Consider the following 15,785-nt stretch of genomic DNA (forward strand, 5'->3'; position numbering starts at 1 on the left):
TTCTGGAGCCCTATTTACGGCAGTGAGGTCATTTCCATCCATTGGCAGTTAATCTCATGGACCTCTGACTCAAAAAAAGTTGAATTTGAAAACTTGGTCCAGCACTTATGATCTTAGGCACCTGACAACCCCTCTAAATCATCTATAACCATGTTATTCAAGGTGGGATCTGCAGCACCTGTGAGCTTATTAGAAATGCATATTCTTGGGCCTCATCCAGCTTTTCGAATCAGAATCTCTATGGGTGGGGCCCAGGAATCTGTTTTAACAAACCCTCCAGGCCATGCTGATGTGCCTGAAGTTTGAAATGCCCTGGTGTATTGAGTGGAAGTAATAATACTTTCCTGAGTGTGGGGTGGGGGCTATGAGGACTGAATGTGGTAATGTGATTATATATGTGAAGCAGCACAGCACCTACTATCTCTGAGGGTTCAACCAGAGCAGTGGCTCTTCTGTGCAATGACCGGGGCAGATGGGTACAGCGGGCATGTAGGGTAAGGGTATGGGGACAGAGTGAAGAGAGATGACCCCAGGGAGGTCAAGAAGTTTGTCATGTCCTGGAGCCCATGAAAGTACTGTCCTCTAAGAAGCAGAGTCCTAATAACTACAGGGCACTGCGGAGAACTATCCACATATTTCTTTGTGTAGAAATGGTTAGGTATCTGGAAATAACACTGCTAAATGTGTCTTTTTCAAATTGTGATTTTGTAGCCTATGTGTTTTCTTTTTTATTAATATAGGCAGTTTGGAGGAAACTTAGCCAATGAAATTCTTGAATATAGCCAGCAACTTTCAACTTACCTGAAGAACACCATGGATGAGGAGAATGATTATTTAAGTCTAGCAAAAAAAGATTCCTTGGATTTGGGATCAGAACCTGAACATGCAGTTGAGTTTCACTATAGTTTTCTTTCTCCTTCCTTCCTCCCTCCCTCCTTTCTTTCCTTTTTTTTTTTTTTTTTTAATTTTATTTATTTATTTATTTATTTTGGCCACACTTGGTCTTCGTTGCTGCATGTGGACGGACTTTCTCTAGTTGTGGCTAGCGGGGGCTACTATTCCTTGTGGTGCACGGGCTTCTCATTGCGGTGGCTTCTCTTGTTGCAGAGCATGGGTTCTAGGTGTGCAGGCTTCAGGAGTTGTGGCATGCGGGCTCAGTAGTTGTGGCTCGCGGGCTCTAAAACACAGGCTCAATACTTGTGGCGCAGGGGCTTAGTTGCTCCGCGGCATGTGGGATCTTCCCAGACCAGAGCTCGAACCCCTGCCTCCTGCATTGGCAGGCGGATTCTTAACCACTGCACCACCAGGGAAGTCCCTCTTTCCTTCTTTTTTTCCTTCCTTCTTTCTTTCCTTCCTTCCTTCCTTCCTCTCTAAATCAGATATCAGTTTTCAGTTTGTGGTTTTCTTTTAGCAGATATTTTAGTAATATTCCTCTTTATCTAGGTATCTCATTATTTTCAAAAAGAGCATGCACTACATTTAAGAGAAAATATTCAGCCTTTCTCAAAACAATCACAAATATCACATTTCAGATCTCATTTAAACCATAGTACAAGATCTGTCTGTGCTTGCTTGAAAAAAAAAATCTACTACAATTCTGGCGCTTGTTCAAACTAGTCTCTCTATACTTTTACATCACATACATTATTTAGGATGTGTCTAGCCAGAGAACATTTATTCACTCAATCATTTAACAAATATTTATCGAGTGCCTACAAAGTGCTGGACTCTGGGGGATACAGGCATGAAAAAATAGGAAAAGTTTCTGCTTTCATGGAGCTTACATGCTAATTGGGGGTTGGGTGTGAGCAGAGAGAGATAGATAAATAATCAAATAAATAAGAAAACATTAGGTAGTAACAAGATCTATTTACTAAATAAAAATGGTTTGGTGTGGTAGTGTTTGGCTGGAATAGCCCCTCCACGGAGAAAGGCTGTGATCTGACTTATGAGAAATGTGCCAATATGTGGGCAAGCACTCAGGGTAGAGGGAGAAAGAGCTTGGCACGTTTGAAGACCTAAAAAAGGCCTGTGCAGCTGAAGTGAGCAAGGGACAGAGTGGTAGGGGATAAGGTCCTGGAGGTGGGAAAGAAACAGGTAAAGAAGGGCTTTGTAAACCAGGTAGCATTTGGACATAATTTTACATGTAATGAGAACCTATTAAAGTGTTCTGAGTAGAGGATTTACAAGATCTTATTTACGTTTTTGAAATGATTACTTCCGCTGTGTGGAGAATGATTCCTTCTCTTCTACACGAGAGTAGAAGCAGAAAAGGAGTTAGAAGGCTTAGGTGCCAGTGATAGAGGTGCAACAGTGTTGTGGAGAGGTGGTAGTTTCCAGGCAGTTTGTAGAGGTAGAGTTGACAGAACTTCTGATGAATTGGACATAGAGGGAAAGGGAAAGAAAGGACTCAAGGATGACTCCTAGATTTTTTACTTGAAGAACTATGTAGAAGAAGGTACCATTCACAGAGAAGGGGAAGACTGTGAGGAGGGGAGCCACTGTGGGGAGAAAGAAGGGAATCTAAAATCAGTTCCCTGGACTGAGCATGAGAATACTGTTAGACATCCAAGCGAGATACCAAGTACGCCATTGTGTAGATGTTCTGGGGAGAGTCCAGGACTCGGGATGTTGATTTGAGAGTCAAGGGCATATGAATGGAATTTAAAGCCATAAAGCTGAGTAAGATCATCATGGAAGAGTGGATGGTGAGAAACAGAAGGGGACCAAGATAGAGCAACTTCTAGAACTCCAGGAGAAGAGTTCAGGGAGGTGAAGGAGATTGAGAAGGGGCAGCCAGTGAGGTTGCAGGAGAACCAGCAGAGTGTGACATTCCAAACTCTTTCAAGATTTTTTGCTGCAAAGGGGAGCACAGAAATAGGGCGGCAGCTAAAGGGGAATGTGGTGGTCAGTGGAGAGTAGCTTTCCTGGGACAGGAGATTCCAGAGCATGTTTAGATACTGTAGGGAAAGATTCAGTAGAAGGCAGAAATGGATGATGCAGAAGGGTGATGGAAATTTCTTTTAAGTGCGAAGCCTTCAAGAAGGAGGAAAAGATTAAGATCCTAAGCACAAATGGTGGGGCAGGCCTCGATAGGCAGCAGCATTTGGTCTACAGTAACAGGAAGAAGGCCAAGAGTGATCTGGTGAACGTGTGACCTGTCTGATCATTGCTGCTTTCTCAGTGAAAAGTGTGGCTGATACAAGCACAGAATGGAAGGAATAAAATTAACTAAACCTTACATCTTGAGCAGGCAAAATGCTTGGTAGTATATTTTAAAATGCAACAAGTGAAGAGGGATTCAAAGCAATTAAATGAAGTAGGGTGGGAGGAGAACTTGATGAATTTTTAATTTAAGATATGTCTGTCTTCTTCTAAGATAAATGAGAATGTGAGGTTAAGCGTTGACTCATTACAAGAGGAATTAGTCAAAGTTGATAATACGGCGGAAATTCCCTGGATACAACAAAAAAGCCAAGAGGTATTTATAAAACATGAGAGAAGTTTGAAATAATGCTTTGTAGGGGTGCCAAATAGATTAGTTTCCTGTGAAACCCCTTGGAAAGTTAGAAAGTGGAAAGAGATCCTACTTGGCAGACCATTACATCGTATAAGTGTACCTTCCCTGAAAGCAGGCAAACACACTAAACACGGCCCAGTCTTTTAGATTAAGTTATATGAGCTTTAAGTGCTGTACTTAGGCTAATACGAAACCCGAGAAAAGTGTCCAGGTAGGCCAAAGCAAAGAATGAACTAAGATACCTCATGCTGAAGTACATTTGGGGGGATGCGACAAGGTAGGCTTAAATAAAAGGGGTGGGCCCGGAACAGAAGAGACATTGTGGCTTCTGATGTGCAGAAAGGTGACATAGGTGGCAGCTTGTGTCTGGATTTAGCCTGCTTATCTAGTCGCACTCAAGTTCCCAATAAAATAGCAGACTAGTTTTCTGTTATCAACTGTTCTTTAATTTTTCACTAGATTATTTTCTTTCTGTTGGCCTTATCATTGACCTCAGTTCCAAGTTGCTTCAGTGGCCACTTACATAGTAGCAATTTAGACTTAAGCAAAGTATTGCAGTGGTATTATTTCATGTACACTTTATATTATCAGTCTTTAATTTTTTTCCTTATTTCTGTTTCTAGGGAAGTGCTATCTATGTATCTAAGTATGTACATATGTATCTATCATCTCGCTGTCATCCCTGTTGCTTGTTTAAATGATGTACTTTCTCCATTCCAGGCCATCAAAAACGAGGTTAAACTGTTTTCCAACAAAAGGAAAGAGATAAAAAGAGGGATCAAAGCACTTGCTAAAACTGTAAGTGTTGCGATTCCATATACTAATACGTTTGGCCCTGGGTCTAAAATTACGTTTTGAACTTTATTTTGTTCAACCCAGCATGAGACACTACACCCCATTTTTTTCTCTGCCTGTAAGCTTAGTTTTCTGGGGCGCTTTAATAGGGTATAATTTTTATCTTACCATACAACATATGAACAGTGGTTTTCTTCCCTGTCTTCCCCAAATACTGTCTTTAATACTTATTTTTGTCAAAGTTATACATTTACATTTTTACAAATTAAATAATACAGAGTTATGTAATTTAAAATAATGTTTTTGGGGCTTCCCTGGTGGCGCAGTGGTTAAGAACCCGCCTGCCAGTGCAGGGGACACGGGTTCGAGCCCTGGTCTGGGAAGATCCCACAAGCCGCGGAGCAACTAAGCCCGTGTGCCACAGCTGCTGAGCCTGTGCTCTAGAGCCCACGAACCACAACTACTGAAGCCCGTGTGCCTAGAGCCCGTGCTCCGCAACAAGAGAAGCCACCGCAGTGAGAAGCCTGCGCACCACAACGAAGAGCAGCCCCTGCTTGCCGCAACTAGAGAAAGCCCGCGCACAGCAACAAAGACCCAATGCAACCAAAAATAAATAATAAATTTTTAAAAATGTTTTTCTGGCAGCACCTGCTCTACTTTTCTTCACTATGATTCCTGCAATCCTGAGGTAAATGTTTTCAGTTTTTTCAGACTTTTTGTTTGGATATTTACCTCCATCTTTGTAATGGTCTTCTTAATACTGCTATTTCTTGATATTTCTATTTTGACACTCGTTGTGGGCTTTCTGGTATGGAAGATGAGTACTCAGTTTCTTTTACACCCTCCACCACTACTGTATGCACATAAATCAATACTCAGTAGGTACACTATTATAATTATATAAATATTCTTCAAAGCTGAGCCACATGTTATATTATGATTACATTTCCATTTTTACAACTTAATTTTTCCTGGAATTAATAATTGCCTTTGTTTTAGATTAAGCCTTTCTATTCAAACTCTCTCAAAATGCTAGATACCTGAGGTAATCAATCTGTCAGTGCATTTTTGTGTGTGTGTGTGGGACCTCCCTTCTAGAGCTTTCTATCTTCCAGCGCTAGTCTACACACCTTGCTCTCTAGACCAGGCACACAGCTGCTGTTCTAGGGACTTCTCTTGTCCATCTTCCTGGGAAATTGTCTCACCTGCCTCCTGAGTTAGAGCCCATGTTTCCAGAGTCCTGTGTGCTTTTCTTTGTCTTCTTGGTGTGCATCTTCCAGCAGCTTTCTAAGCAGGACTGCTGTGCAGGCCCATACTTGGGAACATCATTTATCATGCAGCTGTGCTAGTGTCATTCAAATGTAATACAGTGTGAGTGGTGCCTACCCCCTAGAGATGTACAATGCTTTGGCTCTGTTCTTGAGAAAGGGTACATAGGAGGTACATTTTTTGAGATGTGGTTTTTCTCAAATACAATGATTTACCCTCAGAATTTTGAAGACTTGCTCCATTGTCTTTTAGCTTTCAGTGTTTGCTTTAGAGAATTCAATATCTTTTTGATTCCCAGTTCTCTAGGTAACCAGATTTTTATCTCTGGAAACTTACAGGATCCTTTCTTTTTCTCTGGTGTTTGGAAATTTTACAATGTGCACCTTCATACCTTTGATGGATATTCTTGATTTGCTGGTGCAGACATACTCTTCACCCTTTTTCACCCTGCTCCTAGCCCCAAGAGGCTGGCCTCTGTGGATGGCATCAGTGAGCTCTCTTGCCTCTGTCTTCTGTTTGGGTTTAGACAGTGAGTGGCATCAGCAGACGATCAAGGGGCAGGAGAAGACAAGGTCAGGGTCTTTATTTCTCCAGTTTCCTCTCTGTGGTATTATGAGTTGGCAGTGACTGCTAGCCCTCTCCTACAGCTACTGATCTCCCCAGGTTCTAGTAACCACTTCCCATCCTTTCCTTTCAGACCTGGGAGTGGTGATAGCTTCCCGTGGTTGCTCGCCTGAGGTGCTTTATCATGCCTTGCTGATTTCCCTTACCATGCCAAATCTGTTTTAAAGGTCCCTCTCCCCATTTATGCCATTTGAGTGTGTCATTCTGTTTCATACCAGGACCCTAGTTTGTTTGGGCTTTCTTGTCTCTTTCATGTGCTAGGCACTGGAGCACTTTTAACAAGAAACCTTTCTCTTTCAAGTCTGGGAAATGTTCTTTAATTATTTCTTTAGTAATTTCCTCCCCTTAATTTTTGTCTCCCTGATTACTAATGAGGTTGAACATCTTTTCATAACTCTGAAGACTTAACTTCCTCTTCTATAAATTCCCTGTTCATGTCCTTTGCCAATTTTTCTATCGGGTTGCTGGCCTTTTTCTTGTTGATTGTAGAAGTTCTTTATTTTTATTTTTAACTTATATTTCTTTATAATAATTAGTGTTAGCTAAGCTATGATAACAAACAAACTCCAAAAATATAATGGCATAGGGATGAGAAATTTATTTCTTCCCTGTATAGTCATTCTGGGTAGGTGTTCAGGTCAGCAGCTGCTCTGTTCCATGCAGTCATTCAGAGACCCAAGCTGACAGAGACTCTGCTGTCTCTAGCACATGGCTTCTGAGGTTGCCTTGCTTGATCTCATCCCACTCAGCTGGAAGAGGAAAAGAGCATGGAGGCGTGCATTGGGCAAATCTGGAGGTAGCCCTTATTATTAGGTTGAACCACACGAGATTGCTGTTTTATATGGTTCAACCCAATATACTACAAATATTTTCTGTTTTGTCTCAACTTTTATACTGTGCCTTTTTATTTTTTTTAATATAAATTTATTTATTTTATTTATTTTGGCTGCGTTGGGTCTTCGTTGCTGTGCGCGGGCTTTCTCTAGTTGCGGCGAGCGGGGGCTACTCTTTGTTGTGGTGCGCGGGCTTCTCATTGCGGTGGTTTCTCTTGTTGTGGAGCACGGGCTCTAGGCGCACGGACTTCAGTAGTTGTGGCATGCGGGCTCAGTAGTTGTGGCTCACTGGCTGTAGAGCGCAGGCTCAGTAGTTGTGGTGCACGGGCTTAGTTGCTCCGCGACATGTGGGATCCTCCCAGACCAGGGCTCGAACCCGTGTCCCCTGCGTTGGCAGGCGGATTCTTAACCACTGCACCACCAAGGAAGCCCCTTGATTTTTTTATATTAATATTTTTTTCTGTAATTCCTTTTGCTAGCACTTATTTACGTATCTTTTTCCATTGCTTTATTTCCAAGTTTCTTCTGTGCTCTAATCAGTATATAGCTGGATTGTTTTCTTTAAATCCTATCTAAGAGTTTTAATAGGTGAGTTTAGCCACATTTATTATAATTATTGATATGTTTACACATAATTCCTGCCATTTGATTTTGGGCTTTCTGTTTAACCTATTTCCAAGTTTTTTCTTTTTCCCTCTTTCCTATGTGCTTGGATTGCTTGTGCAATTTTTGTTATTCATTTTTCTTTTTTTTTTTTCAACTATTTTGGGAGTCATAAATATATTCTTTTTATAAAATTCTAACTCACATGCTTGACCTCCTATTTTTTTTTAACATCACCTGGTGCCTTCCTACTCAATGGTATAGAGCACAGAAGCATTGACACCACCTAGGATCTTGACCCCATCCCAGATGTCCTGAATCAGAATCTGCTATTTTCACAAGATCCCTAGGTGACTCATAGGCACATTAAAGTTGGAGAAGCTCTGATTTAGCCTGTATCATACCATATCTGCCCTCCAGATAAGAGCCCCAGTATGCTTATGTTGTTCTCAGTTTTTACGTTTTCATCTCCTTCTGCTCCCCTACTTTCTCTCATTGATATCATTTAGAATTATAGTTTAAATTGGTACCTTTAAAAACTCTTAAGAATGTGTAAATCTTATTTAGACTTAATAAGTCTTTCTGCCTACCTTCCCTCTGACTTCAGTACGTCCTTAATAATCCTTTCAGAGGTGTAGGTATTAGTGAACTTTCTGAGCCCCTGAATTTTTACAAATGACTCTACTCTATTTTGACCTCACACTTGAATGATGGTTTGATGACTATAGAATTAGAGATTCAAGGTTTTTCTTTCACTTAAAACTTTGATCCAAAGCTATTGATCCATTGCATTCTTGCATTCAGTGTTGCTGATGTGAGTTCTTGTATTAGTCTAATTCTTCTATTTTTGTGATACTCTTTTCCTCTTCAGAAATGTTTAGGATTTGGTCCTTTAGTTTCCCGACATTTCTTTCTCTAGACCTGGGCTGGCTCAACACTTGTTATACCCTTTGAATCTTGAGTATTCATGCTTTATTGTGTCTTTAAAAAATCCTCCCTTATTGTTTCTTTAAACATCATGGCTCATGTTCTCTTTATTCTGTCCTTCTTAAAGTCATATTAGTAACAGGTACTTCTAGATATGTCATACATGTTTATTAATTTTTCTTTCACATTTTCTTCTTTTTATCCTTTGTTACACTCAGGGAGAATTCTTAACTGACTTTTACAGATCATTAATTATCTTCAACTGTGTCCATTTTGCTATTCAGCCCATCTGTCGAATTTTTTGTTTGTTTCAAAGATTAAACTTTTAAGTTCATAATCGCTTGATTATTTTATGATCTAATATTTTGCATCCCTAATTACTATAAAATTCTACTCTTCTTGCTTAATTAACTCTTTCTCTTTGCATAACAAGTTTTCTGTTTATTGAATTTATTGTCTGTCTTCAGTGGTCTTGTTGTTCCCCAAATATTTTATGATCCATTTTTATTTTCATTATTGCATGCTCATCTTTTTTTTTTTAACATCTTTATTGGAGCATAATTGCTTTACAATGGTGTGTTAGTTTCTGCTGTAAAACAAAGTGAATCAGCTATACATATACATATATCCCCATATCTCCTCCCTCTTGCGTCTCCCTCCCACCCTACCTATCCCACCCCCCTAGGTGGTCACAAAGCACGGAGCTGATCTCCCTGTGCTATGTGGCTGCTTCCCACTAGCTATTTTACATTTGGTAGTATATATAAGTCCATGCCACTCTCTCACTCTTTATAATTGAAATTCCCTATTATAATTTCACTACACCAGTTCAGCAAGCTTGGGAAGAAGATGTGTAGGAGATCTGACTTCAGCAGGTATTACAGTCTACCTTTTGCTGAGCTCTGTCCTGGGGACCCATGGGGCCATGACACATCATTCGGATCCAACTGATTTTCATCCTTCAGACTTTACGGTTTCCATGCTACTGAAGGATCCTTTTCTTCCCCCTCTTAATTGCAGTGTTGGATTTATTGATTTATTATACACTTTTTTCCTCTTAATTTTATGGATTGGGGCAAGAAGGGAAGATTGTAAAGCCCATTCTCAGTCCATTTTGAAAATGAAGTCCTCATTTTTTTCTCTCATATTGTCTTTGTTGTTTTTGTTTATTTGTAAGGGCTCTTTATATTTTGAAAATATTAATATTTTGTCATATATGTTTTAATGTGTGCCCTTTGTCACTGAATTTTTTGAAGCTATAAACTTTTTTTTTGAAGCTATAAACTTTTAAAGATATTTTTATTTTAGAAATGTTCAAATATATATAAAAGTGGAGGGAATAATAATATAATAAATCTAATCACCAATATTTTTTCCTCTATACACCATCCACTATCCTCTCCCCTGATTGTTTTGAAAAAGACCCCAGATGTCATATCATTTCACCTTTAATTATTTAAGTATATGTGTCTGAAAGATAAGAACTCTGAAAATACTTAATAATAATTCTACTAGCACACCTAAATATCAGTAATTCCTTAATATCATTGCATATTTTTGTTGTTTTTAGATAAATGAGCTTTTATGGATTAAACCTTAAAACCTAAATAAACCTATAACCTAATTCTTTATTTGATAGTTACATTTAGATAAACAGAATATCTATTTTTTTTTATTGGTTGCTGTCTGAAGAGACTCAGAAAACCATCCCTTTAAAGTTTAATTCTTTGCTTGTCTCCATCCTTTACTATTGGAAAATTCAGATTCTGGACATGATGGAAGAAAATGAAGCAGTAGATAATATTGCAAAATTAGAGCAACAAGAATTTGGCCTGGATCTTGAAGAACTGGAAAGACTCCACGATGAAAGTGAGGAAGAAGTGGCAAAGGTATGGAAAAATCTGATTTAAGCACCATAAAGATTTAATAAAGAAAGTAAAAAGAAAACAGGAAGGAGAACTTTTCTAGGATAATGCAAATAAAACAAACCTTTTCCAGCGTGATGTGAATACAGCGAATTTAGTGCATACAAATGGAATGAGTCAGAGAATTATTGAATTTGGGAGTCAGGGGAAAGAACATCTAGACCAGCCAGACATCTGATATTTGTCTCTCCCCCATGACATTAATGCCAACCATCTTCCACCATATATTTGAACATTTTTAGAGATCTCCTCAGCCACCTCATACCAACTTCAAACATTTTTGGTTTAGTAAGCCCTTTCTTAATTAGCGTTGAAATCTTTCTCCCTGTACTCACTGATTCTTCTACTCTTTGAGCACCATTTACTCTCTAACCACTGTGAAAGTGGTTAGAGAAGACTAGCAATTACCATATTTCCTATGTATCTTCTCTTGTCTAGGCTAACTATCCCAGCTCCTATGATATCATATACTGTAGTTTTAATAGTTTTATTATTATTGTAGTTTTCCTCTAATTTCATTTTATTTCTGTATGGCACCCACAAAAGAATTTTAATTATTATCTTTCCAGTTTAGACAAAAGCATAAACTGAAACCTCCATTTTTCTAGGTACTGTACTTCTATTAATTCACCCTTTGCACTGTTTTGTGGCAGTCACAACACATTGCTTACTCATACGGATTTTATTTTGGGTAAAAGCCTTTAGAGTGTTTTGCACAGGATGTTCTTAAGCAACCTCTCTCTCAACCTGCACAGTACATTTGATTCTTTGAGTGTGCAAGTATAAAAACATTTTCCCCACTGAACAAGAGAATTAAATATAGCTGGATATAAGGACATTTAAGTGGATTATAGTTGGTTAAACAACTACACCAAAAAGAGACTTGTTATTTGACTGATGATTCTAGGAGAGAAATCTCCAATCATGTGCCCCAGGACTCTGTCCTGTTAAACATGTTTATTAATGACTGGAGTGAAGATGTGAAAATGAGGCAGATCTGTCCAAATGGTAAATGACATGAGGCTGAGAATGAGAGGAAATATATTAGATAACAGAATTAATACCAAAAGTACCTCAAGGAACTAACTGAAGGAGATAAAATTCACCTGGATGTTCATTTGCCCATCCATTCATTCATTCTGCAACATTTATTGAACACCTATTACATGCCAGGCACTACTGTAGGTGCTGGGGATACAATGAATAATACAGATAGTTCCCACCCACATGGGGCTACTCTAGTAGAGAACAGAGACCATAAACAAATCTCTATATATTATATGATGGAAACAAACCAGATTCGATAATAGATGTGAGGGATCTACTTCTGTGGTCAGAGAAGACAACTTTAAAGAGGGGACCTTTCAGTTGCAAACTAAGAGAAGAGAGGGAGCTGGCTATACAAAGATCTGAGGAAAGAGAATGTCAGGCAAAGGGAGCAGCAAGAACAAAGGCCCTGAGGCAGAAATTGCTCAGCATATTCCAGGGCCAGAAAGGCCAGAAAGGCTGTAGCACAGTGGACAGGAGAGGGCCTCACAGAATGAGGTGAGAGAGGTAGGCAGAGGCCAGCGCTGAAGACCTTGTATGTTATGGTGAAGAATTTGGCTTTTGTTTTTAAACATACAACAGGGGGCTTCCCTGGTGGCGCAGTGGTTGAGAATCTGCCTGCCAATGCAGGGGACACGGGTTCGAGCCCTGGTCTGGGAAGATCCCACATGCCGCGGAGCAACTAGGCCCGTGAGCCACAACTACTGAGCCTGCGCGTCTGGAGCCTGTGCTCCACAACAGGAGAGGCCGCGATAGTGAGAGGCCCGCGCACCGCGATGAAGAGTGGCCCCCGCTTGCCACAACTAGAGAAAGCCCTCGCACAGAAACGAAGACCCAACACAGCCATAAATAAATAAATAAATAAATAAAAAAAAAAAAAAAAAAAAAAAAACATACAACAGGAAGCTATTAGAAATGATCCCTTTTTCTTATTATAACAGATAGGCACCAGTCTAGGGGCTTTTTGAATGTTATTTGATCATCACAGCAATCCAAAAAGGTAGGTTATTGTTTTCCCCACTTAAGGAAACTAAGGCTTAGGTGCTCGAGTCACTTGGCTAGGAGCCCCCAGCTCGAGTCTGAGCCGGTAAGCAGTGCTGGTCTGCCCACTGGGCTTCTGGCTCATCCTCCTCGGCCCTGGCCTCACAGGCCTGGAATGCCACCTCCTATTCTGGCACCAGCTTCTCCCAGCCCATTCATCTTGATCACTCTCAAATGAGTTCGGCTTAGATGCCTGCCCCCATCCTCACCCTCTCATTGCTTTTTTCTCCAAGCTCTTGTCTGACCACTCGGCCCCATGAACCTGCTCCTCTGGACTGTTGACCTACTGACCCCTGATGAAGCCACTCTGCTCACCTGACCCCCACCCTGTGCCGCTGCCCCAGATGCCCCCATCACTTGCTGCTTATCAAATTCCTGTGCATCCCTCGAGGAGCCTCCTTGATCCTCTGTCGCAGGCTTTGGTACAGAGAAGGCTCTTCACATGCTCATTTCCCTCATGTTGTTTAGTTTTCCTGAGCTCTGGGCTTTGAAGAGATATCAGCCCTAGATTGGGCGTGATAGTAGAACCAGACAGTCCAGGACAGAACAGTGTTAGCAGGTGGCGCCATAGATCCACCTGGGAGCAGAACACTAGCCCCTGGGAAGAGCTGAGGCTCCCAGTCCTGAAGGGACCAGGCTACTGCCCACCCTGGCCAGGATCTCAACAACAGGGCAAAGACCAAAGCCCAGTAGTGACCACCTAGGCACAGTATTAGCATTATTCTGGAGGGATTGAGCAAATAGCCTCAAGAGTAGCAAGGGGAGGAATGGAGGAGCCTGGGAATCAGACAGGTTCTGACAATTAATATGCCAAAACAGCTGTTTAAAAAAAAGAATACTACAAAGCTACAGTAATCAAGACAATATGGTACTGGCACAAAAACAGAAATATAGATCAATGGAACAGGCTAGAAAGCCCAGAGATAAACCCACGCACCTATGGTCAACTAATCTATGACAAAAGAGGCAAGGATATACAATGGAAAAAAGACAGTCTCTACAATAAGTGGTGCTGGGAAAACTGGACAGCTACATGTAAAAGAATGAAATTAGAACACTCCCTAACAACATACACAAAAATAAACTCAAGGGCTTCCCTGGTGGCGCAGTGGTTGAGAATCTGCCTGCTAATGCAGGGGGCACGGGTTCGAGCCCTGGTCTGGGAAGATCCCACATGCCGCGGAGCAACTGGGCCCGTGAGCCACAACTACTGAGCCTGCGCGTCTGAAGCCTGTGCCCCGCAACGGGAGGGGCCGCGACAGTGAAAGGCCCGTGCACCGCGATGAAGAGTGGCCCCCGCTTGCCGCAACTAGAGAAAGCCCTCGCACGAAACAAAGACCCAACACAGCCAAAAATAAATAAATAAATAAATAAATAAATAAATAAATAAATAAATAAAGTAGCTATTAAAAAAAAAACCTATCAGGCCGTTGTAAGAAACAACATAGGAATAGCAATTAAGTCACTAATATTAGTCCTTCTAATCTACCTGCCACATACAGGTGATTTATATTAAAAAAAAAACTCAAAATGGATTCGAGACCTAAATGTAAGACCGGACACTATGAAACTCTTAGAGGAAAACATAGGAAGAACACTCTGACATAAATCACAGCAATATCTTTTTTGATCCACCTCCTAGAGTAATGGAAATAAAAACAAAAATAAACAAATGTGACCTAATGAAACTTCAAAGCTTTTGCACAGCAAAGGAAACCATAAACAAGACGAAAAGACAACCCTCAGAATGGGAGAAAGTATTTGCCAACGAATCAACAGACAAAGGATTAATCTCCAAAATATATAAACAGCTCATGCAGCTCAATATTAAAAAAACAAACAACCCAAACCAAAAATGGGCAGAAGACCTAAATAGACATTTCTCCAAAGAAGATATACAGATGGCCAAAAGCACATGAAAAGCTGCTCAACATGACTAATTATTAGAGAAATGCAAATCAAAACTACAATGAGGTATCACCTCACACCAGTTAGAATGGGCATCATCAGAAAATCTACAAACAACAAGTGCTGGAGAGGGTGTGGAGAAAAGGGAACCCTCTTGCACTGTTGGTGGGAATGTAAATTGATACAGCCACTATGGAGAACAGTATGGAGGTTCCTTAAAAAACTAAAAACAGAATTACCATATGACCCAGCAATCCCACTACTGGGCATATACCCAGAGAAAACCATAATTCAAAAAGACACATGCACCCTAACATTCACTGCAGCACTATTTACAATAGCCAGGACATGGAAGCAACCTAAATGCCCATCGACAGACGAATGGATAAAGAAGAGGTGGTACATATATACAATGGAATATTACTCAGCCATAAAAAGGAACGAAATTGGGTCATTTGTAGAGACGTGGATGGATCTAGAGACTGTCATACAGAGTGAAGTAAGTCAGAAAGAGAAAAACAAATATCGTATATTAACGCATATATGTGGAACCTAGAAAAATGGTACAGATGACCCGGTTTGCAGGGCAGAAACTGAGACAAAGATGTAGAGAACAAACGTATGGACACCAAGGGGGGAAAGTGGCAGGGGTGGTGGTGGTGGTGGTGTGATGAATTGGGAGATTGGGATTGACGTGTATACACTAATATGTATTAAATGGATAGCTAATGAGAACCTGCTGTATAAAAAAATAAAATTAAATTAAAAAAAAAAGAATCAATGAAATCAAAAGCTGATTCTTTGAAAAGATTGATAAAATGAATAAGCCTATAGCTAAGCTAAGAAAAAAAAGAGATAGATACAATTACTAATGTTAGGAAGAAAAGAGGGACATCACTACAGATTCCATGGAAATTAAAAAGGAATAAAGGAATTCTATGTTTTTGAAGATTCTATTGTTACATTCTCTAGCTCAGAGATTCTTTCCTCAGCCATGTCCAGTCTGCCATCATGTCCAGAGCCCATCAAATACCGTCTTTATTTCTAAATAAAGAACATTTTTGATCTCTGAAAAAAAAAAAGAAAAAATAATTTAAAACTGTATTAGCCATTAACTCAATGGGTAAAATCAAAAATAAATAAAACGCAAATTAAACAAGGTATTTGTTCAGACAATGAATAAAATAAACATGAAAAATGAGTAAGTGAATGAATGAATAAATAAATAAGACATTTTCTAATCTGGGAGATATTATTTTCAGCTAGTTTACTAATGATCTGCCAACAAAGTGA

The 15,785-nt window shown here is 40.1% G+C and overlaps 1 protein-coding gene across 8 annotated transcripts in view; it reads left to right on the forward strand.

Moving 5' to 3' along the window:
• The window catches only part of CFAP43 (cilia and flagella associated protein 43), a 104,785-nt gene that overhangs the window by 56,933 nt on the left and 32,067 nt on the right, over positions 1-15,785 (forward strand). For 6 of the 8 annotated variants that reach the window (XR_009005725.1, XM_007172089.2, XM_007172091.2 and 3 more), the window contains 4 exons: positions 741-888; positions 3,380-3,481; positions 4,241-4,318; positions 10,335-10,460. Coding sequence is in view for 7 of the 8 variants with exons in the window: in XM_007172089.2 (XP_007172151.1) it covers positions 741-888; positions 3,380-3,481; positions 4,241-4,318; positions 10,335-10,460 (454 nt within the window). In the remaining variant the exon portion in view is untranslated. The remainder of the gene's footprint in view (positions 1-740; positions 889-3,379; positions 3,482-4,240; positions 4,319-10,334; positions 10,461-15,785) is intronic. The other 2 variants (XM_007172090.2, XM_057531466.1) reach the window with 2 other exon arrangements.

Source organism: Balaenoptera acutorostrata, chromosome 16 (assembly GCF_949987535.1).
Source record: "Balaenoptera acutorostrata chromosome 16, mBalAcu1.1, whole genome shotgun sequence".
NCBI lineage: Eukaryota > Metazoa > Chordata > Mammalia > Artiodactyla > Balaenopteridae > Balaenoptera > Balaenoptera acutorostrata.